Source organism: Halichoerus grypus, chromosome 8 (assembly GCF_964656455.1).
Source record: "Halichoerus grypus chromosome 8, mHalGry1.hap1.1, whole genome shotgun sequence".
Taxonomy (NCBI): Eukaryota; Metazoa; Chordata; class Mammalia; order Carnivora; family Phocidae; genus Halichoerus; species Halichoerus grypus.
The window spans coordinates 118,618,753-118,634,243 of NC_135719.1; the positions used below are offsets into that span (position 1 = coordinate 118,618,753).

The following is a 15,491-nucleotide window of genomic DNA, read 5'->3' on the forward strand; positions in this document are numbered from 1 at the left end:
TCAGTATTTTTGTATCCTTGGGTAAACAAACAATCCTAAAAATTTATATGGAACCACAAAAGACCCCAAGTAGCCAAAACAATCTTGAAAAAATAGTTGATTTAAATTTTTTCAGTAGTCTAGTGTCTGAGCTTTCTCCATAACAGTTTCTATTTATTCCTCTTTTTTTTCCCTATACATAGGCCACACTTTCTTGTTTCTTTGCATAACTTATAATTTTTGTTGCAAACTGGACACTTTGAATATTACAAGTGGAAACTCTGGAAATCAGATTCTTCCCCCTCCCTGGGGTATGATATTGCTCTTTGTCGTAATTACTGTTTTTGGTTTGTTGATTAACTTTCTTGTCAAGTCTGTTATTAATTATTGGTAACTGAAGTCTGTGTTCCATTAGCTGTGTGGTCAGCTAGTGATTCAACAGAGATTTCCTTAAATGCCTGAGGAAAGTGTATACAGAAAAAGATAATCTCTTATTCTTTTCACTTGGACTCTTTGTATGTATCAGGGCATGCCTTTGACACTTAGCCAGTTTACAACTCTTAGCCTTCACTTCCTGCTTGTGCAGAGTCTGAAGTTCAGCAAGAGTTGAAAGATTAGGTAGTCTTCTGAGGATGTGGCTAACCCTGGGCATAAACATGAACCTTTGGATTCCCAGGAATATGCTTTTCAAAGTCCTTAATGCCTGAAAGCATTTCATTACATAGCCTTTCCTTCCAAGTTTCTCAGTGAATCTACTCTTTATCCCAACTGTCATCCCATGCCCTGAGAGCAGTAGTTAATATATTTGCCTTTATATTTTTGAACAATACCACCTCCTGGTTAGCTGCAGAACCCCAGGGAAAGTTCCAGGTTAGGGGAAATAAAAGCAAACCCTGTATGTCCTTCATTGAGCCACTAGACATATTGAAACAAAGAACTGCAATTCTTTAGAATAAGGTTTGTTCTTCCTCCAGTACTAAGAATGCTTACCAGGAATGTGGGCTGTGTCTTCAAGTGTACCACTGAGCTGTTTAGTGGAGGAATAGTTGTTTTGGTTTTTTTTTTTTTTTTCCTTGATTAAGCATTCACCTGGTTGATTCTGACCATTTTTGCTAATTTAGTCACCTCTTTCATGGAGTGATGGACTTTTGGCATTTCCTACTCTGCCATTTCCACTGGATTCCTTTTAAGACACAAAACCCTCTAGCTATAAAGGAAAGTATTGATAGATTTGGCTAAATTAAAATATTCTGTTAACCATAAGACATGATTAAGTGAGACAACAAGCTACAGAATAGGAATAGATGTTTTCACCATATAAAACTGATAAAGAACTAGTTATCCAGGATAGATACTAAAATCTAACAATTCAGTAAAAAAGGACAACCCAATAAGGGAGAATTGGGGCAAAAGACTTAAACAGGGACTTTACAAAAAAGAACATCTAAGTGCCTGATAAACATATAAAATAATGCTTTTTCTCATTAACAGTCAGGGAAAGGAACATTAAAACCATGATAACTATTATTACTACTACCAGATGTGAAAAAAATTGCTAATATTGACAGTACTAGATAGAGATATGTTTTGGAGTAAGAGGAACTATCGCCATTTTCTTTCAATAGACATATAAATTGGCTTAACCAATTTGGAAATTTGTGAAAGGGTATGCCTACCCAATAACCAGCAATTCTGTTCCTGAATATATATATCCTAAAATTAATGCATATAGGAATCATGATACATACTAGAATTAGAATGTTCATAGTAACATTGTTCGTAGTGTCTCCAAAATGGAAACAGTACAAATGTCCATCAACTCAGTAATCCATATTCACTGCTTCCCTTTCCTTACCTCTAATTTTTTTTTACTTCTTGTAATCAGTTATCTATGTTCATCAAATAATGAAATAGCTGTGTCTCAGACAACTAATAACTACTCCCATCTTGTTCTTTGGCATCTGTCTCTTTCCCTTTTTGTGGCTTGTTAAATTTTATCTATATGTGTTCTTTATAGTTAAGAGTCTGTTTCTTGGTTAGCCTCCCTCTCTCTTTTTTTCCCCTTTTGCTCATTTGATTTGTTTCTTAAATTCCACATATGAGTGAAATCATATGGTATTTGTCTTTCTCTGACTGACTTATTTCACTTAGCATAATACTCTCTAGCTCCATCCATGTCACTACAAATGGCAAGATTTCATTCTTTTTTATGGCTGAATAATATTCTGTTGTATAGATAGATAGATACATACATACATATATACATACATGCATACATACCACATCTTTTTTATCTATTCATCAGTTAATGGACATTGGACTGTTTCCATAATTTGGCTATTGTAGATAATGCTGCTGTAAACATCAGGGAGCATGTATGTATGCCTTTGAATTAGTGTTTTTGGATTCTTTGGGTAAACACCTAGTACTACAATTGCTATATCATAGTGTGGTTTCATTTTTAACTTTTTGAGGAACCACCATACTGTTTCCCAGAATCACTGCATCAATTTGCATTCCCACCAACAGTGTAAGAGGGTTCCTGTTTCCCTACATCCTCGCCAACACCTGTTGTTTCTTGTTGTTGATTTTAGCTGTTCTGACAGGTGTAAGGTGACATTTTAGTTTTGATTTGCATTTCCCTGATGATCAGTGATGTTGAGCATCTTTTCATATGTCTGTTGTCCATCTGTATATCTTCTTTGGAAAAATGTCTGTTCATGTCTTCTGCCCATTTTTAATTGCATTGTTTGTTCTTGGGGTGTTGAGTTTTATAAGTTCTTTATAGTTTTCGGATACTAACCCTTTATCAGATATGTCATTTGCAAATATCTTCTGTCATTCTGTAGGTTGCCTTTTTAGTTTTGTTGATTGTTTCCTTTGCGGTTCAGAAAATTTTTATTTTGATGAAGTCCCAGTGGTTTATTTTTGCTTTTGTTTCCCTTGCTTCAGGAGACATATCTAGAAAGAAGTTGTTACAGCTTATGTCAAAGAGGTTGTCACCTGTGTTCTCTTCTAGGATTTTTATGGTTTCAAGTCTCACATTTAGGTCTTTAATCCATTTTAAATTTATTTGTGTGTTTGGTGTAAGAAAGTGGTCCAGTTTCATTCATTTTCATGTTGCTGTCCAACTTTCCCAACACTGTTTGTTGAAGAGACTGTCTTTTTCCCATTGGGTATTCTTTCCTGCTTTGTCGAAGATTAATTGACCATATAGTTGTGGATTCGTTTCTGGGTTTTCCATTCTGTTCCTTTGATCTGTGTGTCTATTTTTGTGCCAGTAACATACAGTTTTGGTCACTACAAGTTTGTAATATAACTTGAAGTCTGGAATTGTGAGACCTCCAGCTTTGCTTTGCTTTTTCAAGGTTGCTTTGGCTATTTGGGGTCTTTTGTGGTTCCATATAAATTTTAGGATTGTTTGTTCTATCTCTGCGAAAAATACTGTTGGTATTTTGATAGGGGTTGCATTAAATGTGCAGATTGCTTTGGATAGTATAGACATTTTAACAATATTTGTTCTTCCAATCCATGAGCATGGAATGTTTTTCCATTTGTTTGTGTCATCTTCAATTTCTTCATCAGTGTTTTATAGTTTTCAGAGTACAGGTCTTTCATCTCTTTGATTAGGCTTATTCCTAGGCATCTTACTGTTTTAGGTGCAATTATAAATGGGATTGATTCTTTCATTTCTCTTTCTGCTGCTTCATTATTGGTGTATAGAAATGCAACAGATTTCTGTACATTGATTTTTTTATCTTGCAACTTTACTGAATTCATTTAGGAATTCTAGCAGTTTTTTGGTGGGGTCTTTCCAGTTCTCAATGGCTTTTTTTCAACTCTTTTGTTTGTTTGTTTTTTATTTTAATATTCTTTTTTTTATTTCATTTTATTATGTTATGTTAATCACCATACATTACATCATTAGTTTTTGATGTAGTGTTCCATGATTCATTGTTTGTGTATAGAACCCAGTGCTCCATTCAATATGTGCCATCTTTAATGCCCATCACCAGGCTAACCCATTCCCCCACCCCCTCCCCTCTAGAACCCTCAGTTTGTTTCTCAGAGTCCATAGTCTCTCATGGTTCGTCTCCCCCTCCGATTTCCCCCCACTTCATTTTTCCCTTCCTACTATCTTTTTTTTTTTTAACATATAATGTATTATTTGTTTCAGAGGTACAAGTCTATGATTCATCAGTCTTACACAATTCATAGCACTCACCATAGCACATACCCTCCCCAATGTCTATCACCCAGCCACCCCATCCCTCCCACCCCCCACCACTCCAGCAACCCTAAGTTTGTTTCCTGAGATTAAGAATTCCTCATATCAGTGAGATCGTATGATACATGTCTTTCTCTGATTGACTTATTTCGCTTAGCATAATACCCTCTAGTTCCATCCACATCATTGCAAATGGCAAGATTTCGGGGTTTTTTGATGGCTGCATAATATTCCATTGTGTATATATATACACCACATCTTCTTTATCCATTCATCTGTTGATGGACATTTTGTCTCTTCCCATAGTTTGGCTATTGTGGACATTGCACTATAAACATTGTGGTGCACGTACCCCTTCAGATCACTACATTTGTCTCTTTGGGGTAAATACCCAGTAGTGCAATTGCTGGGTCATAGGGTAGCTCTATTTTCAACTTTTTGAGGAACCTCCATACTGTTTTCCAGAGTGGCTGCACCAGCTTGCCTTCCCACCAACAGTGTAGGAGAGTTCCCCTTTCTCCGCATCCTTACCAACATCTCTCGTTTCCTGACTTGTTAATTTTAGCCATTCTGATTGGTATGAGGTGGTATCTCATTAAGGTTTTTATTTGGATTTCCCTGATGCCGAGCGATATTGAGCACTTTTTCATATGTCTGTTGGCCATTTAGATGTCGTCTTTGGAAAAATGTCTATTCATGTCGTGTCTTTTTTTCAACTCTTATCCTACTTATCTTCTCTCCATAGTTGATATTCTTTCACATCTCCTTGAAAGTTTCTTCTCTTTTCCCTTCCCATATATTCATTCAGTCTTGATTTTCCTCTTGTGTGTCTAACAATTTCTTAAAGATATGAAAAGTAAATAATTTATCTTCCAAACTGAAATACTTTTGAAGTGAAAAGATGTGCTATTTAATAACTGAGCCAGTATGGTGTGCCTGGGTGGCTCAGTCGTTAAGAGTCTGCCTTCAGCTCAGGTCATGATCCCAGGGTCCTGGGATTGAGCCCCACATCAGGCTGTCTGCTTGGCGGGAAGCCTGCTTCTCCCTCTCCCACTCCTCTTGCTTGTGTTCCCTCTCTCGCTGTCTCTATCTCTGTCAAATAAATAAATAAAATTAAAAAAAATAATTGAGCCAGTATGATAGATATAAATCCTGATTGTTCAAAATAGGAAAAATAGGACGTACTGGTATTTCATTTACAGATTGTGTTTCCCCTTGATTTTTTTCTTCTGTTAAGCCTGTAATATGGATCTCCCCTAGAATTATCAACCATCATCTTTTGTTCTTTTACATAGTGTCCTTGGATGATCTGAAATATATGCATGACTGAAACTGTTACCTCCATTGATAATTCCCAAAGTGTATACCCAACCCCTAACATTTTCCTGAGCTCCAGACTCATATTTCTAAAAGCTCATTGGGTATCTCCAGACTATTAACCCCAAAGAATGTACTTCAAATTTAAACTCATCTTTCCCCTGAAATATCCTACTGTCCTGTTTACATTCATACACAGAGAGCGAGAGAGAGAGATGGGTAGTATATGTACACATGTGTTTGTTTGTCTGGAAATCTATGTATCTTACATACATACTACTTTGTGCATGTGCTTTCTTAGGTACTGGACATAAAATAGTAGCAAAAGCATGGCTTCATCATGACAAGGCATTCTAGTATGGGACATAGACATTGATCAAACTATAACAGATATAAATGTAGTATAACTGTGGAAATTACTATGAAGTAGAGGAGCATGGTGTCATGTGAAGTATAATAGGAGATTTCTTTGACTTTTTTTCTAATACATGGCCTTTTTTGCTAGACATTAATGGCAACATATAGCTCTTTTAAATCAGACTATCTACTTCTGTTTCCTTAACTTATTTATCACAGTTCAGTACTCAAATGAACTAGCAGGTAGAGCAGTTTTTCATCTCAGAATTCCCGTTGCTTTTCACCCTAGTTATGAGAACATTATTTATAAGTCACATAAATTGACTAATGATAAATGATAGCAATACCATTGGTAATGAGGATATTGGTATGGAAACTAAATAAAAGAACTTCTATGGAAATTTGTGAGAAACAGATGATGCATAAGATCAGGAGCACCTTTCTAGTCATAAAGTATGGTTGCTGCTTCCTTGTTTTCACATGGTTAGAGATATTTACTGATCGAATGTTAATTGCTTATCTTTTTATCATATGTATGTCCCCTCTGTGCTCAAAACTTGAAAGTGGTCAAGTTCTCATTTTGAGATCAGAAAATCTAAACCCATTAGTATTAGCCCAGAACAGGAACTAAATTATGCATAGCCCAAAATAATAATTTTATAATCAACATAAATAATAATTTTTATAATGAATAATCCACATTATTTGTTCCTATGTTTGTATATTTTTAGAATAGTGATACTCAAATTACATCAGTTTTTACCATGTTGATAGGTATAATATAATAAGATCAATAATAATAGTCAATATTTATTAAGTACTACTTTGTAGTGCTAGATAATTTATATGCATTATCTTATTTAATCCTCAACAGTAATCTGGTGAGGTAGATGCTGTCATTATTCATTTTTTTAGATAAAGGAAATGGTGATTTAAAAAGCAAAGCCATCAGTGTCCCCACAGAAGTCATAGCATAGTTATATGGATAATTGTGAAGAGTTTAATAAGGAACTATAGTGTGTTTACAAAGGTTTGGGCAGATTTCAGGGAAAGCAAAAAACACAGTGCAGTGCCCTGAGACTAGTAATACTGGGAACCATCAATATCCCTAGTCCTAATGGGGCAAAGGGAGGGAACTGCTACTGGAATCCAGAAAAGAGCTGTAAGCCCCTGTCAGATGATCAGGGCTGTGACTTAGCCAACCTGTGGTAACCTGGTGGAGAAGGAGGCAGGGGAATAAAGATCAGACCTTACTCTCCTCTAACCTTTCAGTTTCCTGGCACTAGCTGAACCCAACTAGAAACTAGAGAGCACAGAATGGCTTGTTGATTCTATCTATACAGGTCAGCTTAGAGCCAAGAGGATAAAGTGTGGAGAAAGGAAAATGGAAAATATCTAGGAATTAAATAATTATTAAATAGCAGAGCCAGTATATGAATGCCGAACATTTTACTCCTTAACTACAATGCTAGACTGCCTCTCATTAAAAAAGTTTCATGCAATATTATTTGGTAAGAGAAAATATTTTAAAACTGAAGGTTCCTATCCTATCCCAAATTGTTGGGTGCATTTATACCTAACAGTGAGTGAGACCAAATATATGAGAGCTAGGCAGCAAAGAATGCCATTTAAAAAAAAAAAAAGTTAGATACGGGCATTGATTTTAATGTTGGTATTTTCAGAATATTAAACCATTCTTGTTTTTCTTGTTCAGATTCCAGACTCCATCATTTCTCGTGGCGTTCAGGTGCTCCCACGAGACACAGCCTCCCTCAGCACTACTCCTTCAGAATCGCCTCGTGCTCAGGCTACATCTCGCCTTTCTACAGCTTCCTGCCCAACACCAAAAGTAAGTACAGTTCCTTGGCACCTTAAATTTGTTCTACTATACGAGTCTGGGAAATTTAACCAATATTTCCCTCTGCTTGTCAAGGTTGGATTGCATGCAAGATAATGCAATGAAAAATGAATGGACTATAAAATAATTGACACTTACTGTTTCACAGATTGTCAAATTAGGCCAACAGTAGGACAATAGAAATTTCATGTAAAATGTCTACTCCTACATCACAGCTACAGGTATTACTTTCTGTAGCTCCCTGTTTCTTTGTTTTAGACTTGTTATTTTTTAGCTACTCATCAGTATAGATGTGAAGTTATTTGTTTATGCAAAGGATGAATGCATTTCTGGCCAATAAAAAGTAAGATTAACAAAATAAAAAAATGTCACCAAAAGAATTTTTTTTTAGCTTGTCCAGGCTGGGGTAGCTCCCTGCTCTAGTATCATTCCAAATTTTTTCAAACATATTCAACTTGGAATGTTGCTGCCTAGTATTTGGAAACAAATCTAAATTGATTAGAAAGAAAGTTTTAATGCCAACCTTTGGGGGAGGAAGGAAGTTTTTTAGTATTTATTTCTTATAATTTTTCCCAAGTACTGAATCATATGTGGGAGGAAAAAAGGATTAGACATTTATTTGCTGCCTCATATCTTCATGTATATGATAAATTAAGTAGCAGACTTAATAATGGCTGTAACTGCTTTCTTCTGGAATGTCCCTTTCCTGGTTAAGTTAGTCATTTGTGCTTTCAAGTTTTCTATATGATGGATCCAACATTGGCATCAAAAGATTAACAGTAACATTCCTTCTTATTTAATAAGATATGGTATTAGATATCAGCTGTACACTAAATTTATTCAGGGGATCTGCAGGTAATTTTTCAAACTATGGGTTCTTCTCTGTCATCAAATTTACAACTTATTTGGCTGTCTTCCTCAATTCCAACTTTTTCATGAGTTTTAGAATGTTAAAACTGGACTTAACTTAGAAGTTAATCCCAAGCAGTTCTTCATATGTGTAGTACAGTTGCTTTTACATACCGTGGTACAACCTTCTCAGGAAAGTCCTCACAGTGTTACTGTTGTATATCATCACTTTTGGATTTGTGTCAAATATAACCAATATTAATTTTATAGTTTAAAAAAATTATGGTTCTAAATCTTCAATGAAGAAAAACTATAAGAATATTCTAGACAAAATATATGTTAATGCCATTCAGGTGCCATTCAGCTGTATCTTCAACTGAATGAAAACATGGAGTTCTAAGACTTGAATTGGTTAGAAGAATCTTATTCATGTCTTTAAGATTTTTAAAACAAAAGAATTTATTGTTTACATTCAATCCCAACTATACAAGCTATACTCATTTCTGAAGTCTGGGAAATAAAGCTAAAAGTTTAGTCCACTATAAATGTTTAATCATTCTCCAAATATTAAGACCCAAATGTTAGGAATGTGGGACTATTCAAGGTGCAGTATTCTTTTCCTTAATAATATACTGTGAACATAAATATCTAAGCTAAATTTAATTAAACACAGTAGATCTTGAGCCTTTTTAAAACTTTGTAATTACATTCTAATTACAAAAGGAATATTAAAAGCAATTCTAAAATAACTTGGCATTCCAAATTTTCTAAAGTGAAATCCTAAAAATAAAAATATTAACATCTATTAAGTTAATTTGCTCATTACGAAACTTTAGGAGAACAAATAGCTTGTCTTAATATTTTTTCCTTAGTTACTGCTTCGGCATTCAAAATAACAATGAATTCAAATAAAGCAGTGTATTTGGATACCTTTTTTTTTCCCCTAGGATTTTTTTTCTTTATTTTTACCTAGGAATAAGGTTCTTTTCCTTTTAGATAATTTTTACCTGCACCAGAATATATACCTCAAAGATAAAATTAGTACTTCAGTGTAATTTTAAAATTAAACTTCTAAGGCTGAACCAGAATACTAATGTAATAAAAAACTAGTTTGAATATTGATTTTTTTTTAGAAGGAGTGAAGAAAGTCAAATTAATCTATTGAAAGTCTCAAATTATAAAAGTGCTTAATTAAACCTAAACTTAATATTCTTATATGTGCTTTTATATCAGTGACAGATACAATCTCTGCCCTCATGGAGTTTACAGTTTAGTTGATGGTATATTAAAATAAATAGGTAGGTAAACATAAATTATTCTAATAATTATAATTTCACCATAACTTAATTATAAAGAGATTCATGCTAAGCAGAAATGAACAAGTTATACTGATAGAAAATAGGAGAGAAACCTTACTTAGGTAGGATTATCAGAGAAGTCCTCTCTAAGGAGAACATTTCACCTGGGATATGAAGGATGAATAAAAAACAAAAGCTTTTCTGTTGGGTGGAGGTTTTGAGAATTATATTCAGCAATAATGACCACTTTAAACACAGTTGTCACCAACCAGTTATCACCAGTCAAGAACTCTCAGACTAAAACTTCGTTACTACATGAAAAGTCTAATTCAGTGACTTCATAATCCAACTTCAGATATTACTTCCTTTTTATTTTAAATATAGTTTTTTTGCCTTTCCCTACTAAGTCAGATTGCAGGGCTATAGGTTTTAGCACTTAAATCTATTCTAGATGAATTGTTTATTTTAATTTTGTAGCATAAAAATGTAGGGCAGAAAAGTTAGAATGCCAGGCTTCTAATTTGAGATATGGGTAAAGGGTGATATTATTAACTATATTAAGGAATAATAAGAGAAGAAACTCATTTTAGAGTAAGAGAAAGGAGTTAATACATTTTGGTTTTGAATGTATTCAATCTGAGATACGTATGAGACATCCCAGGAATGGTATGCTGCATAAAATCACAACAGTAGTGAGTTTGATATTGTTACTGTTACTGCATCTTGGTGCTGATATTTATAATTTAGTACCTAATAGTCAGCCAAACCCCACAGAGGTCCCTCTTTTACCTTTCAGATTAGACATGCAGTCTGTCATATGCAGAAATATATGTGCAAATGTATTTTCTTTTCATCAGAAATACAATATGGTCTTGAATGGTCATCAGTAGAAAGAACACTTGACTTAATAATAGAAGACATGGATTCAGATGCTGGCTTCTCTGCTTAGTAACCACACTAACTTAAGCAAGTTGCTCAACTTTTCTGAGCTTCGTGTCTGTAAAGAAATGCAGTCCTTGCCTCTCCAACAGGGTTATTGATTTATTAAATAGTCTTTGCCTCGTGCTGGGAAAGCAGTGGTGAGCAGTAGACATTGTTCTTGCCATTACAAAGACAAAATAGGCAACTACAAATTACAATAAAGTATAAGTGCCATGATTTATCACCAAGAGTACAGAATACTCTGGGAATAACCATCAGAAGCACTTTCCCTCTGTAGCTTTTTATCAACTGGGCAGTATTTAAGCTAAAAGACTTCCTGTTCTTTTACCTCTGTGCCTCTATTTTTTTTAAGTCAACAACTATAATATTAAACATTATTTTGGGTTCACATTTTATATGTTTACTACAATGTAATAGCCTAGACTGTCCTTTTACTCTTTAAGATTACCAGCTATAGTGAGAACAAGATCTATAAAATACACCATTTGGATTTCTTTTTTAATATGCAATCTAATGAAGACAACCAACTTTTCTAAACAATCTATTAAATGGCATTGTCTCCAACAATATTTATTTGTTGTGCCGAAATGATGTAATATTTTATTGTATGTGGGGAAAAAATCTTTTCTCTTTTTACCAGTTATTTTCTTTTAATGAAACCTGACTGAAATGACAAATGATTTTCACTCTACTTGCTTTATGAAACTGTGAAGTATCTTTGAAGAAAAACTTGGAATTTTAATCTTATATTGCCCTAAGTAAAAGAGTGGCTTAGCCAAAAAAGTCAAATAGTATGTAGATTCCATTTAAATAATAGTGAGCAATATCTAGAAGACTCAGATTCTAACACGGTGATAATATCCCAAAAATTGTTTGCTAAAAGAATAATTCTATAACAGATAAATTCTCTTATAAAGTGAGCATGATTCACAACTTAAATGAATGTTGATTTTTCAATTATAAAAGGTAGCAGCATCTCTATTTGAAATCAAGAGGCATGGGTAGAGAATAATGACCAGAGCAAAAAAGAAAAAAAAAAAACTTTCAATCAATTCACCATTCCCAATAGATGTTGTTAAAATAGGGAATAATTTTTAAAGACCAATTTAATTATCTTTTGATTCATTAAGCATCTAGTTTGGCTTAAAAACTAAATGTAGTCTATTGCCACATATTCTCTATACCTTAAAGATTAGAATAGAATTGTACCCAGATTAACCAGCAAGTTATTTTTTTTCTTTAGGAAGAAAATATAAATACTATCTATATAAAACTAAAGGTTATGGAATTATTAAAAACTATATGTACTGAAATATCTTAATATGAAGGGTATGTTAATTAATACACTAATGTCTAATCTTAATTCAAACAAAATGCAGAATTATGACTTCACTCTAGGTTTCTATTATTTTCCTTTGAGAAAATGAATTTAGATTACTCTGGATAAAGAATAAATGATTTTCACAGTTTTTAATGTGTATGTCTGAAAAGCGGTGTGATTTTCTTTACATATTCCCTTGAGATTTTTTCTTAGTCATGTTAGTTTGTACAAACTATTGCACAGTGTCACCATTTTCCTTTGTGCACACCAGAGTGATTATGTGTATGGTTAGTTTCATTGGTTCTAAACCTGAGGCTCCCAGGTCTCTGGAGAATTTTATGAAGTTGTTAAAATTCTAGCCTAGATCAAAATGCTAAGTGGACCCCACAAATTATTTTCTACTATTTTGAAGAACCTAAACAAAATCAGTAAGACTACTTTAAATACTAAGTTTCTTTTGCTTTTGTCTGAAATTATATCAACATTGGTATATCAAAATCTGTTCAACTGTTAATGACATTATAAAAATTTATGGTTGTATATGTAGAGTGGAAAAGTGCCAAAATATTTGAAAAGCACAGAATTAGTGATATCAATAGTACATTCTCTGGACATAAAAATGTAAGTTTTCTTTTGTGCAAAGTTAATTGCCCCATTTGGGGAATATTGAGTAATAATAGTCTCAACATTATGGGTCAAATCTGGCAGTTCTCAAACTTAATGGTCTCAGGACCACTTAAAAATTAAGGACTCCAAATAGCTTCTGTTTATGTGTGTTATATCTAGAAATTTTTTTAATGTTTATTTATTTGCTTCAAAATAAGAATAATAAAGCCTTTATATGTTAACATAAACAACATTGTAATGAAAATAATATTTTCCAAAACAGAAAACAAAAGTTGGAAAAGGATGGCATTGTTTTATATTTCTCAAATATATTTTAATGTCTGGTTTAATAGAAGATAGCTGGATTCTTACATCTGCTTCTGTACTTTAGTCTGTTGTGATATGTTTTGGTTGAAGAATATGAAAAAACAGAAAACAAATTCAGCTTCACACAGTTATGTAGTTAGAAAAGAAAGGACTAGCATTTTCACATAGTCCTGGATATTCTTTTGACACTACACCAAAAATTTACAATTGATAGTTTATTAAAAGTTAGTTGAAGTATGAAATCTAAAACCCTCTCACGGACTATACTACACTCTGATATATTAAAATTTGTTGGTCCATCTTGAACTTTGAATGGATCTTATACCCGGGCATGATTTTGGAATATATTTGTTGGTCACTTAGAAAATATAAGTTCTTCCAAATGTTGACATATTTCATTATATTATACTAAAAATTTATTTTCATTGCTATAACCACCATGCTGATCAAAAAAAGCCTTGCAAGCATTGGAAGCTCTCAAGTTCATGGTGATATATGTTTTCTACAATTCTAATTTTTTCTTAAAATTTAAAATTTTATCCTTGGCAAAAAAAAAAAAAAAAGCAATAAATTTTGTCTGTTTTCCTTAAATTGGCAGGCTTATTTCATTCAATTTTGAGAAAATGTCTACCAAACATCTGAGTCTGGATAATCATAGTTTGTCCATCATTGTTTCATTCCTTCAAGTAAAAATAATGTTCTGTGCAAAACCTGGTTAGTTCAGCTTACACCTCAACTGCAGAAGTGCTTTTCCTTGAGAAAACCATCATCCTTTGGTATTCAATGGAAGTATTTTATTCATACTTTCCATTTTGTCGTACTCAAGGGACAAGTTTTAATTAAATTAGTATTCATGATTTCACTGAAGACAAGATTAAATGAAACTAGCTTTTCATTTTTGAAACTGTTAGTTTTGGTTTTTTTTAACTATTAGTACATAGTAGTGAATAGTACAATGACTATTCATACTGTTTGGATCCACTGTCTTGATTTGCACTAAGATACCAACCCACCATTGCTTTTGTACCATCAGTGCAAATGTCAATTTAGTGAAAAAGGAAAATAATGTTTTAGTACTATTGTTGAAATGATTTGACCTTGTGGACCCCTGAAAAGGTCTTGAGGACCTTCGTGGGTCCATGGACCATACTTAAATTGTCACTAGTACAATAAAATGGGTAAACTGGCTTATGTTTCTTGAAAATATCCTAGGTCAAAATTATGTATGCTGAATCTTATCTTCCGTTGAGACAGTGTTATGGTGGTATTCTCAGTCCAGAGATTGCTTTTTTTTATGTAAATGACCACCAGTACCATGCTCAAGCATTACAAATGATTCACCCCGACTCTGTGATCCAGATTAATTCTAGGGCAGGGAACAGAGTTTCTTCTCCCTGATTCAAAATGAGAGAAGACTTTAAGAGTCTTTTGAAGACACATAACCAGAACTTGTAATTTCTGGCTAACTCTACTCATTTCCAATGTGATGCTACTTCTGTATTTGGGTACCAATTGATTTCTCCCCAGGATATCCTGTCCTAATAAATACACAGAGAGCCCTCTTTTAAGTCATAGCATAGTTGTTGGAAGATCATGTATTAGGGATATAATTGGGGGTGACTCTTTTTTTTTAATTAGGTTGGAACACTTAAACTTGGTGAGATTTTTAAATAAAAATATAAATTTTCAGCTTTTCCTAAAAAAATCAGATTGACATTATTGGGCTAATACTGACATATATAAATACTCACCTAGCATTCTGTATACCCACCAAGCTCTTTTCTTTATTTTCATTAAATGCCTGGCACCTATAGATATAACTGATTCTTATTCATTATTGCCTACTTTCTCCTCTGTAACATGTATGTTTTGCTATTTACTCTGGCTTCATAGCAAAACAGATTTTTGAGGCTTCAAATAAAGGACGGTTCTCTTATATCCTTTTCTAATGAGAAAGGTACTACCCAGTATGGTAAAATATTTCATATTTTGAAAAAACTGGAATTAGATAATAACAGTATATTTTAGCTATTAATTTTGAATTTACAAATTATTTTAAATGGTTATTCTGTGACATTCTGCAAGTATGCAGCATTATACATTAATTTCTGTTTGTTCATTCATCTGCCTTTATATATCATAGAAATTGAAAATGGAATTCCCCTGATCCTTTTCTAATTATTGAATGTTCACAGAATCATGTTCATCATTGAAGCTGAATATAACTTAACTGTGAATGTATAATTGCCATCCTGAAATCTGAACTTGCAAATGAATTTTGATTAGTTAGCCTGAGAAGATACAGTTAACCAGAAATTATTAGCTATAGAGTTAATAGTTTTATAGTTTAGATAGTCTGTAAATGGCATGGTGTTTTTTTAATTTTAAAAAAGTAATATATGTACTCAT

The 15,491-nt window shown here is 33.3% G+C and overlaps 1 protein-coding gene across 18 annotated transcripts in view; it reads left to right on the top strand.

Moving 5' to 3' along the window:
• GPHN (gephyrin) overlaps positions 1 to 15,491 on the top strand; it is a 598,378-nt gene that overhangs the window by 373,818 nt on the left and 209,069 nt on the right. For all 18 annotated transcript variants that reach the window (XM_036071130.2, XM_036071133.2, XM_036071135.2 and 15 more), the window contains one exon: positions 7,596 to 7,730. In XM_036071130.2, coding sequence (XP_035927023.1) covers positions 7,596 to 7,730 — 135 coding nt within the window. The remainder of the gene's footprint in view (positions 1 to 7,595; positions 7,731 to 15,491) is intronic.